The sequence below is a fragment of the Pteronotus mesoamericanus genome, unplaced genomic scaffold (genome assembly GCF_021234165.1).
Source record: "Pteronotus mesoamericanus isolate MK-2021 breed Mesoamerican mustached bat unplaced genomic scaffold, CSHL_Meso_final contig_20, whole genome shotgun sequence".
Taxonomy (NCBI): Eukaryota; Metazoa; Chordata; class Mammalia; order Chiroptera; family Mormoopidae; genus Pteronotus; species Pteronotus mesoamericanus.
This window is the reverse complement of record NW_026555085.1, coordinates 77,333,281-77,359,781: the sequence shown is the minus strand read 5'-3', so window position 1 is coordinate 77,359,781 and position 26,501 is coordinate 77,333,281. Positions and strand designations below refer to the sequence as shown.

The window sequence follows — 26,501 nt, the reverse complement described above, 5'->3', positions numbered from 1 at the left end:
GGTTTAAATATTCCCTTATGAAAAAAACATCAGACTTCTCTGAGCAGGCAACTTATTTAAGCTGAATACCACCAATTGAAACCACCACATTTTTAGTGACCTTCGGCCACAGATGTCAAAATGTTTCCCATCCCCTTTCCAGACCTAAGCAAGAGACAATTTATCTTTGATAAACTCTAGTGTTTATTAAATTATAAATCTTGTAATCAAAAAGAAAGCTGTGAATCAAGAGAAACATCAAACTACAAGGACTAGACAGCAAAGTCTATGGGAACGCCATGAAATGTGTTACAGACAAGATTATGAAACATTAAGTTATTAGGTGTTTTCTTTACATTTCCATTTCAGTAACTTTACTATTAAAAGTTTTTGTCTATTTTAAAATCCCAAATTCACATGTATTCTCACATTAAGCTTCCTGTTAAAACTGATACCAGACATCTCATAGGTGCCAAATTTTAGTTAATGGTTTTAAAGTCAATCCATGCAGAAAAGTAAGACAAAATCCAAGTGTCAGATGGGACCATTGATGCACAGATAATATACACACGCTGGCTGAAAGAACTGAAGAAATTTTTAAAAGCTATAAAATAAACAGACCTCAAGAAAACTGGGTTATTACTAAACAACTCTCACCTAGGAGAGTTGTTATTACTAAACAACTGTCACTTACTAACACCCAAGTTCCTTATATTAAATAAATCTCTCAACAGAAGCATGTTAGACATTTTAATTACAGGTCTAACCTTCCTATATCCCTCCCCACCCCAACTCCCAAAATGTATTAGGGATGAGTATAATGTTATGTGGGCAGAAATTTACAGATGACAATTTTAACCTTGAGCATGGAGCTGAAGACTTGTTTTATTTAAACTTCAGTTACTGTGCACTGTCCATCAGGCCTTCTAGATCTGACAGTGTTACTCACTGTTCCACCCCCTGCTAGTGATCCATCAGTTCCTGATCGATCTGATCGATCAGATACTGTCTGGTTTGCATTAGGAACCAAGAGTCTCTGTTGGGTCAAGGAGTGTTGTGCAACAAGAGCTGATACATCCTCACTATCACTACTGGCATCTGATTCAGTTTCTTCAATGGAAGTGTCTGGTGCTGGTACCCTGCCTGAAGAGGGTAATTCACGATCTTCTTCTCCTTCCCCCCTATGACTCCTTTCAGCCAGGCTGTCTCCAATGAGCTGTAAATGAGCAAAAGAGTCTTCCAAAGAAGCGCTTGCATCAGGGGATGGTGTTGCAGGGCTTGTTAACTGACCATCTACTGATGTCAGGGGCCTTACAGAAGAAGACACTAGTGGCTGAACAGAAGCTCCACTCTGCGCTGATACACTGTCCGCTCCATCAGCAGAGCTCTCTCTTGCCAAGTTTACGGTATTAGCATCACAGTCCAGCCTAAGTCCGGCTACTCCCTTCTTTGGTATATCTATTATATCCCGCTTAATTTTCCTGCGACGTCCATGTTCATTTCGCCTATACTGAACCATGTTTTCAAGATCAGCAACATACAGAAATCCGGCAATTAACATTTCAGTGCTCTTTTTACCCTTGGAAAAAGCATCTTCCAGCTCTCTACTAGTGCGTTCGTCATACTGCCACCACCCGTTTCTTCCTTCATAATACCATGCATATTCACCATTCCCTCTACTTGCTGCCTTGAGTTCTTCTGGTGACAATAAAGTTGGCTTGTCAAGGAAATCCTCAGGAATTTCTTGTCGACAGAGGGCACATCGCTTTCCAAGCCATGAAGCTCCCTTTACACACAGATAGCAGAAAACATGTTTACAAGGCAGACTGACCGGGTGAACACATGTTTGCAGACAAATGGCACATTCAGGGACAGTTAGAGAAGGTGCAGAATTAGAACAGGACTCATTCGCTTTCCTATTCGTAGGAAGCATGTTTACTGAGTGATCAATTTCACCACAGCCAGCCATCCTAAGGAAATGAAAGAAAATACATATATTAAAATCCTATTTTAACTTTTAATTCAACAATTCTGAAAAAACTTATAAAGCACCTACCATATGAAAGCCACGTACTACACAATGGGGATACGAAAATGAAAATACAGGAAAAAACTCTAAATTGTGTAGAAAAATCTTTTTGGTTTGTATGCCACTGATTTTTGGTCATTGGGGGCAATAAGGCTCACAAATGTTAAGCCTAAGATTTAAATAAAATACAACTGAGGTATAGATAGATTTTAAATAAATATACCATTTTATTCAGTCACAGACCTTGTAAGATATAACTAAATGCAAAGAGTTAAAAAAATGTACAATCCATTGGCAAGCAGTTACAGAAACAAAAAACTGCTGAAAATAATCCAGATGGTAATTACAGAAAGTGAAGATTTTGTAGCCTTTTAGGACATTAACTGTTGGCAAATGCCCTGTCTGGTTTCAGGAGCTGTAACCCCACCAACAGGCTGGAGGGCCCCAAGGCTGGAAATAATCAGGAGGCCTTGGAGAAACAGGCTCCTGAGGAGATAAAACCTGTCCCCCATGGCATAGCTCCTGCTTCTCTGCTTTGCCATGGAGGACTGGTTAATCAAGGACAGGTAAGTTACCTCAAGCTGAGGTACACGACCTAAGACAGATGCCGATCGATTATTGGCAGCAGACAAGAAATTGGGGGACACGGAGAAAGGGCAAAAAGGCCCGCACCTCTCGGGTCTGCTTGGACGTGGCCAGAGTCCTCATTCTAGCTGAAAGCTGTCTCCTTGTCACTTGGCAGCTCCCTCCCCTCGCCTGGCTCAGGCTTGAAACAATACAGGAATCAGCCCTAAACCAGACCTGGTGTTCCCAGGGAAATCTGGCCTAAAAGTAAATTCTTTAAAGTGTGCTTTGTTCTTCCTTCAGAAGCTCTAGCCAGCTCCTGCTGAGAAGGACATTTACATTATTCACAGATCCTAACCCTATATACCCCTTGGCACTCTTGTGTTTACTATGTTCTCAAGTTTAGTCCTCTCTCTTGTTTACTAGTCTCCTCTCAGACCCATGGAAATCAGTGTGTTCCAGCCATTTGTTTTCTTCAAAGCATCACTCATTCTCTGTGAACATTAACATATGGATATAATGAGATAACCTGCATATTCCTGTTAACCTAGCCCCATTGATAACCTTTTCAATAAAAGCCTTTGGACAAAGGGATTCTGGCCTTCCGCATTAGAGGGATGTGCCCTGTCCCCTCTCCAGGCAAATACAACTGTTTGCAATGATTCGTGTTTATTCCCCTCTCCTGTGACAACCCCGGGATGGGCTCTGTGGAATTCAGAGCCCTGCTCCCATCTCAACTGGCCCCCGACAGTTCCCCTCATATTCAGGGAGCACGGCGCTCCCTGTGGTGCACTACCCCCGCCCCGCCCCGCCCCATTTGGCAGTTGCTGCCTGGACCAGGAGGAGCGGCAACCCCAGTGGCGCGCCCCGTCTAGCCACCACGCAGGGCAACAATTAACTTTCAATTTTTCAAATATTACCGTATGTTAAAATACTTTTGGTACTAGACAAGTATACCATATGTAACTAAGACTAAAGCTGAAATCTCAGAAGTTCCCTACCCCTACTATAAATCTGAAAACACAGGTTAAACCAGTCATTTCATTCCCTCTCTGTGGAACACTCCCTTTTAATGACCTCTTTTTGTGCTGTGACCTTTTTCTAAACCATATGCTCTTCTTGCTGTAGTCTTTCAGGATGACCTCATCTATTCTAATGGCTTCAACTGTTACCTATATACAGTACAAATGATTCACAAACTGATTATCACCAGCCCAGGTCTCTCTTTTCAGCCCTAGACCTGTATGTCTAATAGCCTACTGCAGACCTCTTCTCAGGTGCCTTGGAGGCACAAAAACTAAACTCAAGATCTTTTTCCTCCTTGTTTATTCCTTAACAGCACCCCCAGTAACACCACTATCCAACTGCTTTTTCAAGCTAGAAACCCATATCTGAAACTGCCCTTTTCTCACTCTTTTCCCATCAAAAACATCAGCAAGCCAACACTTTATCTCCTAAATATCCCCTGAATCATCTACTTCCATCTCCACACTTCCCCAACCACCAAGTGCACACTGTTTATTTAACGACTGTGTGCAGGGTGAATGGTGGCAATCTGGCTCCCTCGCCCAGACGTCTGGGGAGCTACGGTAAGCGGTGTTCTTAGCCTTGAGAACGGCCCGATGAGTTCTCCCACAGCCTTGAGACTGGGCCTAATAAGCACTCCCACAGCCCTGAGGGGGCTCCCAGGCACAGAATCTCTCTGTTATACAATCTGTTTTGGCTTTCTGCCAGCTTTGTCTGCCTTCAGTATACAAGCGGCTCCCCACTAGGACAGGAAAGGGGACAGGTGACATGCAGTGTGACACAAATGCAGCTTGTAGCATGCGTGGATCACCTACCCATGAATAAAGGCATGTCAAGCATCCTCACAGCTCTGCAACTTTTCTTTCATCTGACTGGGTCCAGAGTGAAGCTGCCTGGCCTTGAAAGGTTGCTACGCACTGTGCAAGTCTTTTAACTGGTTCTACCTTACCGATGCTTAAACAGTTGATTTTAGGATAAAGACCAGGATCTTTGTGCCCTGAATGGTCTAGTCCCCAACTCCCATGCCAGCCTCATTTCATCAGAAACTTCCCCTTGATCAGCATTCCCGCCATACTGGCTGCCCTCTCCAATAATGGCTTTTCTATACATGGCGCATTTCCTCACTTCCTGCCTCCCCAACCCTCCCTGGGCAAACTAGCCCCCATCTTATGTCCCACTTGACAAAGCCTCCATGACTAGGTCAAATCACCCCCCACTTTTTTTTTTTTTAACTGTTTACTACCATGAACTTCCCATGTCTAGCACTTAACAGGATTGCAGTGTTATACCTACCTGTGGAATTATTTTGTTAATGTCAGTTTCCCTGTAGGTAGATGGGCTTATAAGGGCAGTGAACAGGTCACTTTTTGCTCATCTCTGTATTTCTATATAGAAGGTGGCAAATGCAGAACACTCAAAAATTTGCTTAGAAAACGAGTATGTTTCCTCAAAGAAAAATATGATTGCATTGCATTATAATAAATTTTGGGGGTTTTGTGTTATTTTAAATAAGTTAAGCCAGCTGACTGATAAACACTTTAAGTGTTTACTTATACATACCTTTGGAATGGATAAAACTTCTGTCAGTACACTTAAAAGAGCAGCCCTGAAGCAGCATACTGATGACTATATAATGAAAAATTGCCGATGGCCAAGGGAGAAGGGATAACTTGAATAAAGGCAGCTGTTATACAATGAAACCAAAAGCAGACAATAACTCTAAAAATCTGAGTGTTGGTCTCCCTATTACTTATATACTCTTATGCACTCAGTTAAACCCTTAGTCTAAATTTCCTTACCTGCATATCAGAGTTTATAAAAGTTAGGTAAGAGTAGCCAAAAAAATGCTTTGTAATCACTAAAGCTCCACTGATGTTACAATCATATAAGAGCAAGGGAGAAAATGACATGAATATCAAAGCTGTCTTGGAGGGAAGGGGATAAAAAGGAAGAAGATTAGATTTGTCAAACTGGATGTATGAAGCTTACACACTGGCATAAAATTTGGAACTTCTGCCATATTGATTCAGACAAACATTTATTACACAACGACTATGGTCCATGTACAATGTGGAGTACTGACAAATCTAGGCACACACCCACTCTATAAAAGCAGCAACATATATGCAAGCAAGCGTATAATCACAATATGGCTTGATTCCTGCAGTAATCAAAATGTGTTACCTATTAAAGGTAATAATGAGAGAGAGATGACAGGATGGATATAGGTTAGAAAGTTTAGGGTGCAGAGGAGGCTGGGAGTGGAGGAGACTCAAGGCAGAGACATGTGCAAGGCACTGAGTCAAATAACCAATGGAAAAGCAGGAGATGAATCTGTAAGGTAATCAGAAGGCAGACTGATTAAGGATAAAACAAACAAACAAACAAAAACCCCAAAAGCCTGGTAAAATGTGAACAAAATATTGAACATGTAACTCTGACAAATGCCATACTCAAAAAAATACATAATCCCAAACCCTGCTGTATTTAAGTAAAATTGACCCCAAAAGTCAATTTTCTATCAGATGCAGTTAGCTTATCTAAAAAAGGAAAGTTTTCAACCTAAAAACATTACTCTCCACCCTTAGTATGATCAATATCTTATATAATCCTTATTGCATGCATGGATAAACCTAAACATATACTTTAAAAACAAAAACAAACAAACAAACAAACAAAAAAGGCGCAATTACAACCAAACCATCTCAGGGGAAGGCATAAACTGTAAAAGTAATACACTTGTAAAGACACACAGATTCTGTTCGGGTAGGAATCCTCATTAGAATGAAGTCAAATTGGATAAATTTCATGAAAAAACAGATAGCTAAAGCTTCGTTATTTCACCTGAAGCACTTTCAACTACCTATTTGGCATAGCAGATTTGAAATTCTGATTCTGTTTAGCCCACCAACTATACTGTTAGTCTAACTGAGAAATGGAGAAAAACTTAGTAAATACATCTTACATAATTCTGGATGAGGCACATACAGTGGTCAAAATAAAACTAAGATATAGGACAAATTAAAGACAAAGCACCCCAAGATTCTGACCAAGATGGAGGCATAGGTAGATACGCTTTGCCTCCTCACACAACCAAAAGAAGGAAACAACCAATTTAAAACAAAAAACAATCAGAACTGCCAGAAAATAGAACTGTATGGAAGTCTGACAACAAAGGAGTTAAAGAAGAAACATTCATCCAGACCAGTAGGAGGGGTGGAGATGGGCAGCCAGCGAAGAGAAGACTTGTGGCAAGGCAGCAGCTAAAGACTGGGCGGGTGCATGAGGATATACCAGGAGGAACAACGGGAGAGTGAGACAGACTGCACAACCCAGGGTTCCAGTGCTGGCAAAATAAAGCCTCAGAACCTCAGTCTTTAACCTCAGTAAAAACCTGTGGGGGTTGTGGTGGCAGGAAAAGCTGCCAATCTCTTGAAAGCAGGGGAAAACCAGGCAAGCAGCATTCTTCCCTCTCTGACCTCTCCCCCGCATGCAGCACCGTAAATAGGTGAAGTGGGTTACACTGCCCTGGCCAATACCTAAGGCTCTGCCCCTTATAATGTAAAAGGTATGCCTAGACAAAGAAACACAGCCCAAATGAAAGAATAGATCAAAACTCCAAAAAAAAGAACTCAACAACAAAGAGATAGCCAACTCCTCAGAACCAGAGTTAAAAACACTGGTAATCAGGATGCTCACAGAAATGGTTGAGTATGGCCACAAAATAAAGGAAGAAGTGAAGGCTATTCAAAGTGAAATAAATCAAAATATACAGGGAACCAACAGAGTAGGAAGGAAACTGGGACTCGATCAATGATTTGGAACAAGAAGAAATAAACATTTAACAAGAACAGAAGAAACAGTAATTCAAAAAAATGAGAAGAGGCTTAGGAACCTCTGAGACAAATTTATACCTTCCAAAACCTGAATCCTAGTGATGCCAAAAGGAGAAGAGCAAGATATTGAAAACGTATTTGAAAAAATAAAGAAAGAAAACTTCCTTAATCTGGTGAAGGAAATAGACATATAAGCTCAGGAAGAAGAGAGAGTCCCAAACAAGTTGGATCCAAAGAGGAACACACCAAGACACATCATAATTAAACTGCCAAAGATTAAAGATAAGAAGAGAATCTTAAAAGCACCAAGAGAAAAAAAGAGAGTTACCTATAAAGGAGTTCCCATGACACTACCAAGCTGATTTCTCAAAAGAAAGCTTGTATGTAAGAAGGGACAGGAAAGAAGTATTTAAAGTCATGAAAGGAAAGTACCTGCATTCAAGAATACTCTATCCAGCAAAGCTATCATTTGGAATGGAAGGGCAGATAAAGTGCATCCCAGACAAAGTTAAAGGAGTTCATCCTCACCAAGCCTTTATTATCTGAAATGTTAAAGAAACTTATCTAAGAAAAAGATCAAAACTATGAACAGTAAAATGATAACAAACTTACAACTGAACCTGAAAACCCAAAAACAAACTAAGCAAACAACTAGAATAGAAAGAGAATTACAGAAATGGAGATCACATGGGGGAGATCAGGGGAGTGGGGAGAGGAAAATGGGGGGAAAAGATACATGGAATAAGAAGCATAATTGGTAGGTACAAAATAGACAGGGGGAGGTTAAGGATAGTATAGGAAATGAAGAAGCCAAAGAACTTACATATACAACTCATGGACATAAATTAAGCAGGGGAGAATGATGGAGGGAATGGGGGTACCAGGTGGAAGGGGATAAAGGGTAGAAAAAAGAATGGGAGGACTGTTAATAGCATAATCAATAAAATATACTTAAAAAAAAAAGGAACCAAGCAACCCCAAACTACTAGGCTGCCTATAAAATATAAGACATACTTCAAAGTTATTTGTACTAACATTTTAATCTCACCTACAAAGTCTCTATTGTGCAGTTTCAATGATCTTCGAATAGGCCAGAGACTAATGTGTACAGGAGATCATACCAATAGTTAATTAAGAAATGCTCCCTCCCCTTTTGTAGAGCAAGGGTTTGAAAAAGAGTTAATGCTAATCAAAGAGAGGTATTCCCTAACTAATAAATGTCTTAGGAAACTTCAGTGGTTGTTCAAAAAAATCTGTTTCCTGGTTACTAAATTAAGAATAATTTAATATGTAGAAACCTGGGGTACAGTTAGTTCAACTCTGCTAAAGAACATAAATATAACAATTTGTAATGTGCTATTATAATTTTAAGCACAAATCCCATTCTTCTTCCCATAGAAGACTTAGAGGGATATGGACAAAGTTAGGGAAAACTGCTAAGTACTTAGATTTTGTTTAATTTTCTTGAAGACATCTAGTCTGAAGGTAAAATTACTATAAATTACAAAGGTCTTTAGCTTACATAGTACTGAAGAACTTTTTAGACAGCAATAAAAATTTGAAATATTAAAAACCAGACTTTTTAAAGTCTGGACTTAGAATCTAATTATAAACACAAAAGAAGGTTCTGAGATCAGATGACATCGGGCGCGTTCAGGGTGGTATGGCCACAGACATAAACACAAAAAAAGGGAACAAAGAGTAAGTTAACATACTACGTTTTGATAAGTCCAAAGCTATCAAAAATGGATGTCATCTTCCTTCCCAAAACTTTGACTACTTTTAAAAGAAAGAATACCTTAAATCTTTAGCCCTCCTACAATACAAAGAGTTTAATACAAGTTAAATACAAGTTAAAATACAAGGTAAATCAAGTTTAATACAAGTTAAAAATGAAATTTTCAAACTTAAATTTAACAATGACCATTCCTAAGTCCTCTTAACTTGTCATATGGTCCACTGTCTTGGAAATGCTGTGTTTAATCTCTGTTGTGTTTGTTGACATATATCTTTATTACATTAAAGTATAACAACTATTATTTGTTGTGTATGTGTGCCAGGTACCGTTTAAAGCTTCTTACATCCAATTCTCACAGTACCCTATAAAACGGTTCCAGTACTCTCCTTATTTTTCAGATGAGACAACTGAGACACAGAAAGCTCAGGTTACAGCCCAAAGCCGCAGACTCTGTTTATAAGTGATAAGTCAGTTTCAAATCGAAGTGGTCTAACTTCACAGTCTGCACTCTTAAATGCTACAGAGACTGCCTCCAAAATAATGACTACCCAAATATAAGAACCATCATCAACAATGTTAGGAAAGGTAGAGCTTCAAGAAGTTATTAAGAAGTTTCACAGAATGATAAAGGAATGAAATTTGTATCACCTGCCTCAAAAGCTCTGTCACTTTCAGCACTTCCCTTTATTCCCTTTTCATTTTGAACAGAGAAAGTATGTGAGCATCTAAAATGCCCACGGCACTAGGAAGGAGATGCATAATACTTGCCATCATAGTGTAGAGGCAGATAAGTTTATGAACACATGCATTATTGATCAGTTTTAGGAAAGATGTAACAGGTACCAGGGAGCACAAAAAAGGAATGGTAAGTAATAGGGAGGGAATAAATACTTTTTGAACAGATGAAATGTTCTATGCAGGAAGTGCTGTAAAGGCCTTGTACATCATGCTATCTTAATGAATTTCAACATTTATTCTAAATACCAATAATTCTTAAACATTTTTAGGTAGCAGACTTACTAAGAATTTGATGAAGGTCAAGGGGTTCAAGAATCTGGTCCACCTAGAAAGCCTAAGGTGGCAAGAAGAATTTACTGAAAGGTTTTATGTTAGGGAATGACAGCCAAGGTTAGCAATTTATCAAGATCATCTGGGCAGCAGTTTGAAGGAAGACTTGGTGGCATGGGGTGAATACCCGGATTACTCATTCCCTACGGTAGTCCAGATTTAAGATAATGGGCGGGGAGTTGATGTATGGTTCCAACAACAGAAAATGAGAAATAGGAAGGAAATAGAAATAAAAACATTTGGTTACTGGTGAGTGGTAGTACTATACCATCAAAATACAGAATTTGAAGAGAATTCTGTCTCAGATATAATGATTCTGAGATAATTAGGAAGTCACCAGGTGAAGACAAGTAAATGAAAACTAAATTTACTAGACTGGTACTTGAAAGATACCTAAAGCTGAAAGAAGTCTGATGAGTCACCAACACGTACATGGTTCTTGGAGCCATGAAAATGGATGAATGCCCAAATTAAACCTGTAGAGACAGTGGACAAAAGGGCCAATCACAGAACCTTGGATGACCCCAGCATTTCTAAGTGAGGCAAAATACAAGAGGGGACCCAAAGAAACTGGGATTTGTCTTCTGGAGGGCAGGCCCCTTGTACTACAGGCTTCCCCGACTATGTGAGTGTCCTAAGAACCTACCTGCATCAGTGTCCCAGCTGGTGTGAAAGGCTGCGTTCAGCTTCAGTGAATTTTTTCTGAAGACTCAATACATCTGCCCATTTCATAATGAGTGATTATACCAGTACACCTGCCCATACCATGCTGAGTGTTTGGCAGTTTTTGTCCAAAAACAGCATGATCTCCATACCCCACCCTCCCTATTCACCTGATCTTACCCCGAGCAACTTTTGTTTGTTTCCCTGGATGATAAAAGTCCTCAAAGAGAAACGTTTTGCCAATGTGGAAGAGGTAAAACAGAAAACGGCAGACACACTAAAAAGCATCAAAAATCAACCAGTTCAAAAACTGTTTTGAGCAATGGAAAAAAACGTCTTCATAACTGTATTACATCAAATGGAGAGTACTTCTAAGGTGACTGAATTTTAAATTTGTAAGAATAAATACACAATTTTTAATAAATCTGGGTTTTCTGGGTCCCCCCCTCGTGGACTGCAAAGGATGTAAAAAACGGTCACAGAGGAATAGGGAACAAAGAGAGGCCACCACCACATGAGGGGAGACACTTGCAAAAAAGAAGCATCAAGCGAGGAGAGGACTTATAAAAGTTACTCTTAAACTCACGAAAATTTCCACTTTTGTAGTGAAATATACAGTATATAAATTGTAAGCACCACACTGTGATTATTGCTTTCCCAGAGGCCATTAACCCTCTTATCAATAACATTTTACTCAGCCAAGGCATCTTATTTTCCCTGTTCCCCAACAGACAATTATAAAACTCCTCTAACCTCTTAGTTAAGAGATATCCTGGACTCCCTTATCATTAAGATATTAGATAATGAATTCTCAAAATTTATCTTAATTTTCACTCTTATTATCATACCTCTTGGCTCAGGGTAGGGTACTGCTAGTTGTTTTCCAAGATAACCCCTCAATTTCTGGTGTTAGAACCATCCCAGTTCCTCTAAGATTTTGGACCATATTCCCTATTCCTAAATTTCAAAATCACCTAACATGCAAGTCTAGTGATGGCCTCTTTCAAACTAACTCTATATGATTATATTGCAGTGAATATTATTAACCACTGAATTTTTCTAAAGTTTTTTTTTTAAGGTTTTATTTATTTTTACAGAGGGGAAGGGCAGGAGAAAGGAAGAGAAACATTGATGTGAGAGAGAAACACTGATCGGCTGCCCTTCATACAAGTGCTGACTGGGGACAGACCCCTCAACCCAGCCATGTGCCCGACCAGGAATCTAACCAGTGACCTTTTACTTTGTGGGACTATGCTCAACCAACAAAGCCACACCAGTCAGGGGTCTTTTTTAAAAAGTTTTACTCTTCATTTTCATAATGGTACTCTCTCCCACTTCTCCTTTGTTTCATTTTCTCTGTCTTTTCTAGCTTCCCTTAACTACCAGTATTCCTCACAAAGGCTCCTTGGGTGGCCCTATTTTCATACTACATTCTATACCTAAACCATCAACTGAATATTTCAAACAAATACATATACACTTACATGACTCCCAACATCTAATATCCAGAACTGTTCCACTTAAGACCTATATTTTCAATTCTGTATTCAAAACATCTGCCTCAGCATTCTCCAGGCCCATGAAATCAAATGTTAACTAAAAACAAACTGATCTGCCCCTTAAAGGCTGTATATTTTTCCTTTGACATTTATCTTATAAAAAAACTTTGAACCATTCTCACTGCTCCCTTATTTCTTGGCCATTCTCTTTTCTATGACAGAAACTTCTTTATTATGTGTTCCCCTTGTTCCCAAAGCCTGTTGCCCAAATTCTGCTCCTGGACACACTCTTGTACAAAATACTGACCTCCCAAGTGACCTTCCTGACTTTAGCCTTTCTTCTTTTCATCTTTTCCTATGTCTAATTAAGTCTTCTATTCACTCAATCTTTAATAGTTTCTGCTGCCTACATAATCTAATGCGAATCCCTAGACACTGGCTTAAATACACTGATAGAGCCTTTAGAGTAACACATCATCAGTTAAAGTCCTGGCTCCACATTAATTCTCACTATGTTGACCAAAACAGCATTTCCCAAATTTCTCTAAAGGTCAGAATATGTTGGTGCATTCTGCCCTGGAAATCTGGACTTAACTGGGATAGAGTCTAAAAACCTGAGTTTTGTGTCCCAAGGGGATTGACTTAGAAATTTCGTAAACACTGACAAAATAATTTCATCTCTCTAATTCTGTTTCTTTATCAGTGAATGAAGCTACTACTTACCTTTCACAGTGATTAAATTCAATAATCCAAGTAAAATACCAAGTAAGAACCTGGCAACACAGCAGGTTCTAATCAAACACCCACTCCCTTTACTAACTTTAAAGTCTCTTTCTCCCACTCCACTTTCCCACTTAGGGTTGCTTCCTGACTCTCCTAAGATGCCTTGGTGTTTAGGCAGCTCTGCCCTCATTCTCTTGGCTTGAAAAATATTTCCTAACTTTCTGATTGTTAAAATTCTGTTGATTCTTCAAGATCGAGCCAAAAGTTCTTCTGTTTACTCTGAACCCTTCAGATGGAATACATGCTGCTCTCAGTTCCAAAAGCATTTTATTGCTACCTCACTATTGCATTTCTTCCACTGTTTAATTTTTAATTTCATATATATGTGCCTCACTAGACCAGAGTCTAGGTCATTGACAGCCAGCACCCAGACTATCTGAACTACAGGATTAAAAAAGATAGATGACAGACAGACAGATAACACGAATAAACAAAAGATATATTTGCCATAATTGTGAAGAAAATGCTTACTGATTTAATTATGAAATTCTCATCACTAACAATGATATGGTCAAACTTTTAATGAGTGCATATAATCAAAGCATCATATTGGAAAAGTAGATGGCAGTAGTTATATATCAAACTAGAAGAGCACATACAATAGTATGTACAAGAATCGCTTTTTTGTCCAGTATTTTAAACACTGTAACCACCAAGACAACAAAAGTCCATAAATGTTCACTGCATTTTTTGTTAGTGACATCAACAGGACAGTATTCATATTAACTTGGAAATGTAAATGATATTTATTGTATAAAAATGTTTCATCCAGAATAGGATGAAATTCAATATGGGCAAGATGAAGGCAGTGTAACATTTTGCAACATATTTATTTTATAAAGGCTAAATGATAAGAAAATAACTAGTAACATTGGGGATAATTTAATATAAATTAAAATGCAACAATGTAAAACTTTTTTAAAAAATCAATTTAATTTAGCAAAACAAGTTTTTAGTAACTAGTATTTTTTAAAAGATTTTATTTATTTATTTTTAGAGAGGGGAAGAGAGGCAGAGACACAAATGTGTGGTTGCATTTTGTACGCCCCCTGCTGGGGACCTGGCCTGCAATCTAGGCATGTACCCTACACTGGGAATCTAACCTATGATCCTTTGGTTCGCAGGCGGAGCTCAATCCAAGCCACACCCGCTAGGGCAGTAACTAGTATTTTATAACCCATGAGTCCCTCTTATTTATGAAAGCTGATACTGTCTACATAGCTTGATTATTTAAGTAAATTACTATGTAAAGAGGAAAAAGAACCTACAAAAGATTGGAAGATCTTTCTAGTTTTTTAGCCTTCTATGAGCAAATTTTCTGCCTTCAGTTTCACTTTTTAGAGAAACTTTTACTTATGAGATTTTTGGAAATCTAGCTTAGCGATAATTTGATGTAAATAAAATTGCTAACTCAATAAAACATCTAAAAATCAATACAAAAGTGCTCATTTTGTAAAATCAGAAATGACAGATATTTGATTCATTTCATTTTATTCTAGTATACTTCATTTACTGCAGCTTTGCAAAAACCATGATGCCATACTTACATTTCTATTACAGATCCTACAGATGCTTGTCACAAAAATAAGGCATCATCTTCACCACCAGTCAGACAGTTTGTAGTAACTTCTCTTCCACTGCTGGTTCATCCTGTGCTGCAAAACAAAAAAATTGCAACATCAAGTTCTCTACAGACTAATTAAGATCAACACAATTACTCAACTATGTATGATCCTTTCATTTACTATAATTCAGTGGCAAATTTTATCTAATCAGTGAAAAAATTCAAGACAATGATGCCTGCTTTTACCACTGCTATTCAACACTATACCAGAAATTCTAACCAGGGCAATTTGGCTTGAAAAGATATTTAAAGGCATTCAAATTGCTAAAGAAGAAGTTAAACTATCCCTATTTGCAGATATAGAAAAACTATCTCTATTCTCTATACAGAAAATCCCAAAGAATCTGTAAGAAAGCTACTAGAGCTCTTATGCAAATTCAGCAGCAGGTTGCAAGTTCAGGGCACAAAAAGTTCATTTTGTTTCTCTATCTAGCAATCAACAATCCAAAAAGGAACTGAAGAAAGCAATTTGATTTACAATAGGATCTAAAAGAATAAAATACCCAGGAATCAACATTACCAACTGCTGAAAAAAATTAAAGAGCTAAATAAATGGACAGAAAACTAGCATTCATGAACTGGAAGAGCACAAAGATGACAATACTACTCAAAATGACTATACAGATACAACAAAATTCTTTTAAAAATTCCAACAGCCTTTTTTGCAGAGATTGAAAATCCAATCCTCACACTGATATGGAATTGTGAGGGGCCCCATATAGCCAAAAACAACCGGGGACGGGGAGGGAGGGAAACAAAGCTGGAGAATACGCATTTCCTGATTTTAAAACTTACTACATAACAACAGTAATCAAGACAATGTTGTATTGGCATAACAACAGACAAATCAAGCAATAAAAGAGTACAGAAATAAACCCATGCATCTAAGGTCAACTGATTTTCAATAAGGGTGCCAATTCCATTCAATAGAGAAAGAACAGTCTCTTCAACAAATGCTGGGACAACTGAATATTCACATGCAAAAAGTGAAACCCAGACTCCCACTTCACACCATATACAAAATAAACTCAAAATGGATCAACAACCCTAATACAAAAGTTAACCCACACAAGTCTTAGTAGAAAACATTATAGGTAAATCTCCATATCTAGAATTTGTCAATGTATTCTCAGATGTAACAACAAAAGAGGCAACAACAAAAAATAAATAAATAAATGAACTGGATTTCATCAAAATTAAAACTTTTGGGCATCAAAGGACATAGTCAAGCAAGTAAAATAGCAACCTACATTATGGGAGACTACATACATAAAAAGGCTTAATATCTAAAATATATAAAGAATTTCCAAAACGCAACAAAAATACAAAAGAAAAATTTTTAAATGGGCAAGAGTTGATTAGACATTTCTTCAAAGAAGATTTAGAAATGGCCAACAAGTACATGAAAAGATGCTCAACATTATTAGTCACTAGGGAAATGTAAATGAAAATCATAATTACATGCCATTTCACATCTATTTGGATGGCTACAATTTAACAAAAAAGAAAATAAGCATTGGTGAGAATGGAGAAATGGGAACCCTCATACAGTGTTGGTGGGAGTGAAAAATAGCATAGCCACTGTGGGAAACTGTTTGGTGGCTCCTCAAAAAAGTTAAACTTAAGAATCTCATTTAATCCAACAATTCCACTCCCAGGTATACATCCAAAGGAACTAAAAACAGGAACTCAAGATAGTTGTACATCAACGTTCACTGCACAACTGTTCACAAAAGTCAAAAGGTGGGCACAGCCCAAATGACCAATAACAGAATGGATAAACAACATGGCATATAAACACAATGGATATTATTAAAGCCATAAAAACAAATGTTCTAATACATGCTACAACATGGATGAACCTTGAAAACAGTATGCTAAATAAGCCAGACACAAAAGGACAAAGGTTATGATCCCACTTACATGAAATTTTAAAAATATGCAAATTCAGAGACAGAAGGTAGGTTAGAGGTTACCAGCAACTGAAGATAGTGGTACAGAGTTTTTGTCCGAGGTGATGAAACAGTTGTGGAAATATACAGTGGTGATGGGTGTACAACATTGTAAATGAAGTTAATGACACTCAACTATAGACTTAAAATAGTAAATTTTTCAAAATTTGTATTTTACAACAATAATTTTTTAAGTGCAACGTGTTCTATATGAATAAAGTAGCCTACATGATATGTATTATATAGCCATCATCTTCCTACAAGGAGATACTGTACACATAGACAAGCTCATCAGATTAAGCCCTCTGCTATTTTATGTTTGTCCAAGTTTACAACCATGCCAAACTTCTCAGGATGCCTCCTGTCCACAGAATCCAGAGTCACCAACCAAACATCATGTCATTAATCCTCTTTCTTCTCATTCAGTATTTCCTCCTTCCACTTCATGCCCAATGCAGAAGCCATCATATCATATAGAACTTAGAATCAAGCACACACAATGAGTGAAGAAATGATGGGTCTCACAATAACAGCAAGGGAGGAGAAATCTGAAATCTCCTTTCAGTTCCATGTGCCTCTCATAGTGTGGGAATTTTTCTCACTAAAAAATCTTATTTTAGTGTTTAATGATAAATATTTTAATATGATATATGGCCTTAAAATACAAGTTTATGTATCCCACCATGTTTAACAAAATAATGATTCAAAACTAATTTTCAGAAGTAGCTGACTAAATAGTGTTTCTAAATAACTTTTGTTTTAATCTGACTTTAGAACTTAGTCTTTACACGATATAAACTACACTGTCCTGCTTCCCCCTCCACCCAACCCTATTTCCTTATTCTCTAGGTGCCTATAACTTCAAGGGAACCACAGAAGACTCCTACTCAGAACAAAAACTGACCATTTTTATACACAGAACAGGAGGAAACATTCTACTATTCTAACATCATTATTCTTAACAAAACACTTATTCTTTGAAGTCTCTACCACTGTCTATAAACACCTACCGCTCTTCTCTCTTAACCTTTAAGGCAATGACCTAATGTTTTTACTATTGGTTATTCTCTTCAGGCTAACTCCTGATACATCACTATGAACCTATTTAAACATCCCTGAGAATGAATCATCCAACCCCTAATTCAGAGGTTCTTAAACTTGTCCCACTGAGGCTGCTTGTTAAAAATATGCATTCTCTGCCCCAACCCTAGAAATTCTAGGCCAACAGACATGGGTTGAAGACCAGGAATTTCACTTCAAGTGATACTGATGCAGGTAGTGCTTCACACACAATCTGAGAAACAGTGTCCTCAGTTTTCAGTTCCTAAAATCCTGAGTTCGAAGAACTTCATCCCCTTCCTCCAACAACAAAATATGATGGCTACATTTGGAACTGGATGCCACCTAAAAACTGAGGCTTCTCTAAAACCTTAATCTCATTCTCAGACCACAAGTTCTGGCCCTTCTGGGTCACTAGCTCACTGGTTCCCACGCCTGCTCGTTAATTTCACAAGCCTTCCAGTCTCTTGACTACCACCTGTCCTTTATCCAGTTCCCAATCTCATTTTTTCCCCTGCCCCGCCTGGAGCCTGTTGACTTGAACTGGTATGTGTTGGATGAATGAAAGGCTAACTTCCTAAAATAACTGTTGGGAGAAATAAAACATCAAAAAAGTAAACTTATTTACTCACATATCACAATATTTGAGCTCTAATTGCGAACAAGGCATCCAGCCATGAAAAATATAAAGACATCTAAGTTCTAATCCTTTCTTTAAAATACTTAAAATCTAATAGTGGTAGTTACTACATTTTTACGGTTCAAGCCACCATTACATCTTTTGACAAACACAAGATGTATCCCTCTGTTCACTGGCAATGTACAATTTCTCCAGAATGCAAATAAAAATCTATGAATAAAACCGATTTTAGTAAATCTTGCAAGCTATGATAACTTTTCCAACTTCTATATCATATGGATAATTTTCAAAGTTGACTCTAAATGAATAACCACCACTGAAGGGAGGAAAAGGAATAAAAATCCATGTAGTAATCTAGGTATTACCTATGCAAACTGTGATTCCCAACCAACAATGTCAGCATCAACTGGGAATTCCTTACAAATGAAAACTCTGGAGCCACACTCCACACCTACAGAATCAGATCTTTAGGTGATTCACACACATATTAAAGTTTGGAAACTCCATTAGACCTGTATCATTAACCCTGTGAGATATGACTAAATCCATTTTATAAATGAGGAAACCCAAGTTCACAAGGATTTAACCCAAAATCAATATTGGGATATGGGACTTAAGTATCTTTAAAAACACTATTTTCTTCAATGTGCTGTATCTCACAGAAAAGGTCTATAATAGCAATATCTAATAGAAATATGGTACAAGCCACATATGTAAATTAAAATCGTCCATTAGCAGTATTAATAAAAAGAAACAGATAAAGTTAATTTTAAAAAATGTATTTTATTTAACCTAATATATTCAAAACATTACCATTTCTGTATATACTCAATGTAAAGAAATTATTAATGTGCTGTTTTACATTTTTAAATGTGTGCATGTACACTCTTTCAAATCTGGTGTGATTTTTACACTTACAGCACAATTCAGTACAGACTAGCCACATATCAAGTGCTGAATAGCTCCATGTGGCTAGTGGCTACAATACTGGATGGTTCAGATTTAGGGTATCCTGCATACTGATAACTATTTTTTTAACATAAAACTAGATACTTACTACAAGAATCTTTAAATAAAGGAAATGAATTCCATGTTACTTTACTGACATGTTTGCTGGCATAGATTAAAAAAAAAAATTGCATATTCTGTTGTGATCGAATCTGACAGATTCAAGTAGTCCTAATTCTGTTAAACTGACCCATTAACTCTGGCCTCTGCAATTTACATTATATGGGCACAAAATAAGGTGTAAGACTGTAATATTCAAAATCAGCGTGTGAAGTAGCCCTCAGGAAACTTCTATATTTGAAACCAAAGATTTTTTTCACAAATGGTGGTGGGGAGAGAGAGGCTTTTCCTTTCAACCAAAAATAGAATAGTGTAATTCTAGCTACAGGCCAGAAATAATTTGGCAAACATAAATAATTCAAACATATATAATGCCTGCTGCAATAAATGGTTTATATATTATACACCAAACTCAATATAACTTATGGGTCACTACAGTAAAATGTACACAAAATCTTGACATGCAAATATCAATTAGTTAATGGGTTAGGGTTCCTTCTTTAGGTGCAAATTTATACAGAAATGGTCAGGAAGGTAACATAAAAAGCATAAAAAAAGCATAAAAAGAGAAAAGATTTAAATTAAATATTTCTCTCCCTTAACAATTCTGGAGATTAAAAAAAAAGTGACATTTTAAAATATATGAAAGAATTTAAAGATTATCAGTTAATTTAAATTATTTACCCACTCAAACAATTTTTGATAACTTAAAATCAAGAATATCGTATTATTTATAACTTCTGGCCACTCCTTTATTTGCATACACTGTTATTTTTCTCTGAAAATACCTAGTATTAACTACAATTCTATTTTTCAAGTCAGTTAAAAGTAAAAAAAAGTTTATTTTTCAGATAGTAGATTCAAATAAATATCTTTTTAAAGAACCAAAAAGATACGCATACAATAGTTAAAATATCAAACTATAGAGATTTGAAGACTTCCTGTATTTTCCAACTACAAATAAAATAATAAAATGAAATAGTTTCTACTCTTTCGTTATTCAAAATACATAAAATGGGAATGTTCTATATAAAAGCTATCAGTGACAGAAAAGAAAAATACTTCAAACCTTTGAATTGTTGGTATAGGAAGAAGGAGGAGAAAGGGAAGGCAGAGAAATGCACAAGCGGGGGGAGGGAAGAGGGGAGGAGGAGGGCAAGAAGGACCAGTAAAAGAAGGAATAGAGATAGGTTGTAATTTAGCATATACATCTTTCCATTTCTTAAAAAAAGAGTCCCAAACTGAGATGTAACTAAATGCCCTAATGTTTCCATTTTTATCTTTCCCTCTCATCCCCTGTTAAAACTCAGCTTACAGAAAGGACAAGTCATAATGGTAAACAAACATCTTCCGTGAAAAGTCATTTCAACTCCATGGGGTCCAACACTTTATTGAAAAAAATTATTTCCCTTATTGTACAGCACTTCCCTTAAAAAACATTACTGGAGGGTTATCTATAGCCTTCACAATCTTCATATTCAAGCATTAAACCTTTACATTTTCACCCCAAAATGTGGGCTTTGCATTTAAATAAAACATGAAATGTGAATGTGAACAAATACTGTCCTTTCACCATATCAAATAGAAGTTTCATAGCCCACAATCATTCTGTAAGAAAGGCTCTGCTGCTAAATATCAGTGCAACCCTGGTCAAGTCCCAATTCCTGTGGCTTTTTAGTTCTTTCACCCTACTTTATATTTCTGTAACTCTAAATTCTTAGTACTTTAAGCCATTTAACAACAGGTTTTGTTTTAATTAACCCAAAAGGTAATAAGCCATGAACACTAAATAGTCCATAAGTAAGTACAAGGTGTTGCAGCAGAATGTTGTTAAGATGGTTTCCATACCCACAAAAATTGCTCCTAATCCAGCCTGTTGGGGTTTGTTGTTTTTGGTTTTTTTTCTCCATATATTCAGATTTCTTAGGCACAATCAGAAGCCAGGCAAGAGAATGGAAAAGGTTCAGCACTTCTGTTACTACACTGGAATAAAAAGCATTCAAATATCCAACTGAAAGTGTGTTGGGTGTTTCCCGCTAGTAAATAAACTAATACATAAAATAGTATCTAAACAGACAAATATCACAAAAGGATTTAACATTATCTTCTTCTTCTAAGTCAAGATATCATTTTTGGATCATTAAAAAAAAAACAAACAAAACCCCGTCCCATTCTTCTGGCAACTCAAGTTGGTGGAAACTGAAACAAAATATTTTACCTGTTGACACATGTCTACCTTTCTTTTTAACTTCGTGTCTAATGGCAAGCTCTTTAGAAATACAATTTCCTGGTGATTAGAGTATTACCAAGCTTTTAACAACCAGTAAATAACAAAAACATTCAAATGTCCACCATTATTTTCATTTTGCCCACAACTTCCAGTGGCCCATTTGAAACATAAATTCTAAATCAAAGATTGGGCTTAACAAACTACTCCAATTTAAGGTATACAAAGCTAAAACAAAAAAACACATCCAAAACCTCTTTCTAGAGTGGCTTTCACTCTTTTGGTTTTCTCTTTTAAATGAGATTTACTTGACCTATTTTCATGTGTTTCTGGAACACGCAGGCACTCATCACAAACAATATCTGCTGGTCACAAAAACATCAAAGCCAATATCAAAAATCCTTTTTGTGTGGATCATTTTCTTCATGTGTCCTATATACCATACCATGTCTTTTAAACATCTAAATATAGATTCACTCACGTAAAAAATCTTAGGTCTTTCCAAATCTGTAATCATATACTTCTTTCATTGCCAATTTATACTTTCACATTCTATTTAAAAAGTAAACACGGGGGAGGGGGCACCTGAAATGTCAATCATACAAAGACAAAGCGTTTTCTAACATCTTTTTGGCTTCCTTCTCTCAATTCGTTTCAATATTACAAAAATAGTACTTAAAATGTACGTACTTCCGAAAACTTGCGAAATAAATGCTCACGAAAATGGCATTTAGGAAAAATAAAAGCATACACGAAAACCGATGCGGAGAGAAAAAAAGATCTAGTTGCTAGATGTGTGTGTAAAGTCAGAAAAATTTTGCAGCCTTTCGCAAGAAGCCTACAGAAAAGCAAAATAGCGACGACAATGGGAGACCCGTACTCCTTCAGACGGGATGGGGAGCAGGGAGAGAACTCCGCAACGAGCGACCAGAAGAACAAAGCAACAGCCTCCTCTTTTAAGATGCACTGAGGTTTTGGACGCTCAACTGTACTGAGAGATATAGTTGTTCCAATGCTTTAATAATTATCAAAAACAACTTAGAATATGCAGCGCTGGGCTTAACCAGGACAAGGTGTAGGTACTACTACTCTTCGTATTAAGCAAGACCCAGACACTGAGGAAGCGGAGGAGGAGAAGAGAAAGGAGCAGCCAAAGACACTCCGGAAAAAGACAAAATGCAGGGACTGTACACCCTGGCTGCGATCTAACCCAAGGCCCGGGAAGAGGCCTCCACACGGGAAACAGGATACACCCCCAAACCATTGCAGTCCCTAACTCTGAGGCCAGGAGGACACCACTGCCAACGCAGATTACAGAGATCTGACTGCCACCGAAAGCAGCGACGAGGACCCCGGCGGAAGAGGCTGCGCAGTAATGGCCGCTGCTCCGCCTCTCGCACCCAGACCGTGACCAGCTCCGGGCCGTCGACCAGGACAGGGGCTGCGCTGGTCGCCAGCAAAGCAGAGCCCGTCACAGTCTTCTCGCCTGCGACAGCTGCTACGGTGAGGGCGGCGGGAAGGGCTCAGCTGGCCCATCCCATTCCGTCTCGCGGTGGACAGCCGCTGCCGCGCCGGCCAAGGGCGTCCCCCGCTGTACCGGCCCCTGACCCCTACGCCGCCCCTCTCAGGCCCCCAGGGCCGACCCGGAGCGTGTCACAACTGGAGGTGACACAGCGGGCCATCACTCCTCTCACCGAGTTAGGACCCGGGAGTGGCTGACTTTCACCTTGCCCCGCCAGGACTTCACCCCAGACTCCCACCTCTCTGGCCACAGCCGTGGCCACCTCGCAGTCTTTTCTCCTCGGCCTCCGAGCCCGCAGCGGCCGGGGACGCGCGCGGCCGTCACGTGACCGCCCGTCGCGTCGCGGGGGGCGGAAACAGCGCCGCGCACTCTGCGCACACGTCAACCCCTCCCAGCCTTAGCTCGCCTGTGCCCTAAAGCGCGCTGCCGGCTGCCCGCCTTCCCCTTGCCTAAGCCGATCTGCAGCTTCACTTCCTGAGTCCTTCTTAGTGGTTTATATTTTGCTTTAGTTGTGGTTGGATGCACAGGACTCTGAAAGAATGCGGGTCCCGCAGAGATTTGGGACCTAGGAAGTAAGACACGCAAAGAACCAGCAGGTGGTGCTGCATAGAAATCCTGCTTCCAAATGCAGAAGCCCTTGGATGCCTAGCTAGATTTGGGGATGAACAAGCCATTGGCGAAATACTGCTTGTTCTCGTTTAGCGGGGCGGGGAGAAGGCGCCTTGGACATTTTCTGAAAGGTTGAATAATTTAATCGGAAAAAAATGGATCTTTCTTTTTGGGCCCATTTTTCTTAGAGTAGGCATAGGAAGCTGGAGGAAGAGATTAATTAGCATAAGAATCTACAACTAAACAAATGGTTTATTTTATTGCATGCGTATGGTTTTAAAACATCAAAATCTAGTCAATATCCTCCATTTCATTTCAGCACATGCTTCATATTTTATGGAGCTGATGATATTTTATTAATATGTAGTGAAATGAAGAGGGTGGAAGAGCGTGCTTTTTGTTTTTATTTACTTATTTTTTATTTTTCCCGCTTTCCCCACATCCGTCCAGCCCCACCCCAGAGTCATTGTCCATGCCCGTGGGTCATTCATACATGTTTTTAGATAGTCCCTTCCCCTTCTTTCCACTATTAACCCCCCAACTCTCCCCTCTGGCTGCTTTCCTCTGTTCCATGTTTCTATGTTTATGGTTCTTTTTGCTTGTTACTTTATTTTGTTCATTAGATTCCTCTTATAAGTGAGATCATACAATATTTGTCTCTCACAAACTGGCTTATCTCACTTAGCATAATGTTCTCCAGTTCCATCCATTCTGCCACGAAAGATAGGAGTTCCTTCTTTTTTTCTGCTGTGTAGTATTTCATGTAACTATACCACATTTTTTTGATCCACTCATCTACCTGATGGGCATTAAGGCTGTTTCCAGCACTTGGCTGCTGTAAATAGTGCAGCTATGAACATTAAGGGTGCATAAGTTATTTTGAATTGGTGTTTTGGGTTCCTAGGGTATATTTCCAGCAGTGAGTTCACTGAGTCAAAAGGCAGGACCATTTTTAATTTTGGAGGAAATTCCATACTGTTTTCCACAGTGGGTACACCAGTCTGCATTCCCACCAACAGTGTACTAGGGTTCTCTTTTCTCCATGTCCTCGTCAGCGCTTGTTGTTTGTTGATTAATTAATGATAGCTATTCTGACAGGTGTGAGGTGGTATTTCATTGTGGTGTTAATTTGCATCTCTGATGGCTAGTGATGCTGAGCATGTTTTCATATGTCTGTGGGCTGTCTGTATGTCTTCTTTGGCGAAGTGTCTATTCAGGTCCTTTGCCCATTTTTAAATTGGATTGTTTGTCTTCCTGGTATTGAGTTGTATGAGTTCTTTATATATTTTTGAGATTAAACCCGTGTCTGATGTATCATTGGAAACTATCTTCCTGCATATGGTCAGTTCCCTTTTAATTTTGATGATGGTTTCTTGAGCCATGCAGAAGCTTTTTAATTTGATGTAGTACACTTGTTTATTTTTTCTTTTATTTTCCTTGCCCTAGCATATATATTGGCAAAAATATTGCTATATGGGATATCTGAAATTTTACTGCCTATGTTTTCCACTTTTATGGTATCAAGAATTATATTTATATTTTTTTTAATCCATTGTGCATTTATTCTGGTGTCTGGTGTAACTTGGTGATCTCGTTTCATTTTTCTGTGGGTACCAGTCCAGTTCTCCCCTTTTTGTCTTTTAAAAGACAAACATTCTATGCCAATATCTTCTCACTTGCATTGCTGTTTCATTTGTGATCTCATTAACTATATTCAAGGTTGGAAGTTTTCATTGTCCTTAAATATATAGATGAGTAAATTTCCCATATTCCTCTGAAATGAATGTTTTCAAGGTTCTTATTCATAACAGGTATAAAACCAATCGGTTTTATAAAACCACTGATAGGAAACCAATTCTTGAAGAATACCATCTAGCTCACTGATGCTTATTCATGTAAGGAAAAGTAATATTTTTTTAACTTCTTTAAATATAGTACTATTGAATTGTATGTTCTCCAGCTTTAAACTTAATCCCTTATCTTTATAGTCTCCTTAACTATCCAGTTTTACCTCTCTACCCTACATACCCTATAAACAGCAAAAATTTGATATATACTTGAAGATTCCAACTTCAAGAGATAAATACTACTATTAACTAAAAGCATGCAACATTTGAAGTGCTTTACACATATTAGCTCACAATAAACTATGATGTAAGGACTATTGTTATTCCCATTTTACAGACAAAGGTACAGCTAGGATTTGAATCCAGACAGCACCTGTCAGAGTTCACCTAGTCCAATTCTCTATTTTTCAATTATGAAATAGATATAACAAAATTAAAGGACTTGCTTAAAGACTTTCTTGTTAAAAATAGAACTGGAATCAGAACATAAGTGTGTTTCCTGATCCACAAATACTTTTAATTTAGGAAAAATTATTCACAGTTCTTTAGTTGCTCTAGGCACATATTTAGAACAGGATCACTATATGAATATTATAATTTATATTCTATCTACCTCCCTATCTATTCATCTGCAAGCAAGAATCAACAGGAGCCCTACTAAAACACCCATCCAGATTTCTAACTCTCTCTCAGTCACACCCATAATTTTAGTTATTTCAATCAATATCTCCATCTTTCCTTGTCCGAACTTCCTCTCTATTACGTCTC

At 38.0% G+C, this 26,501-nt stretch overlaps 1 protein-coding gene across 3 annotated transcripts; it reads right to left on the bottom strand.

Moving 5' to 3' along the window:
- Positions 1–159: 159 nt before the first annotated feature.
- On the bottom strand, positions 160–23,604 carry RNF146 (ring finger protein 146). 3 transcript variants are annotated; one of them, XM_054569935.1, is made up of 3 exons: positions 23,450–23,604; positions 14,733–14,840; positions 160–1,949 (listed from the first exon to the last, which is right to left on the bottom strand). In XM_054569935.1, coding segments are annotated over exons 2-3 (1,083 nt in total). In that variant the 5' UTR covers positions 14,735–14,840; positions 23,450–23,604; the 3' UTR covers positions 160–868. The 3 variants fall into 3 exon arrangements, with proteins under 3 accessions (XP_054425910.1, XP_054425907.1, XP_054425908.1); XM_054569932.1 differs by having other exon boundaries at positions 23,516–23,604; XM_054569933.1 differs by having other exon boundaries at positions 14,733–14,835; positions 23,516–23,604.
- Between the last annotated feature and the right edge of the window lie 2,897 nt (positions 23,605–26,501).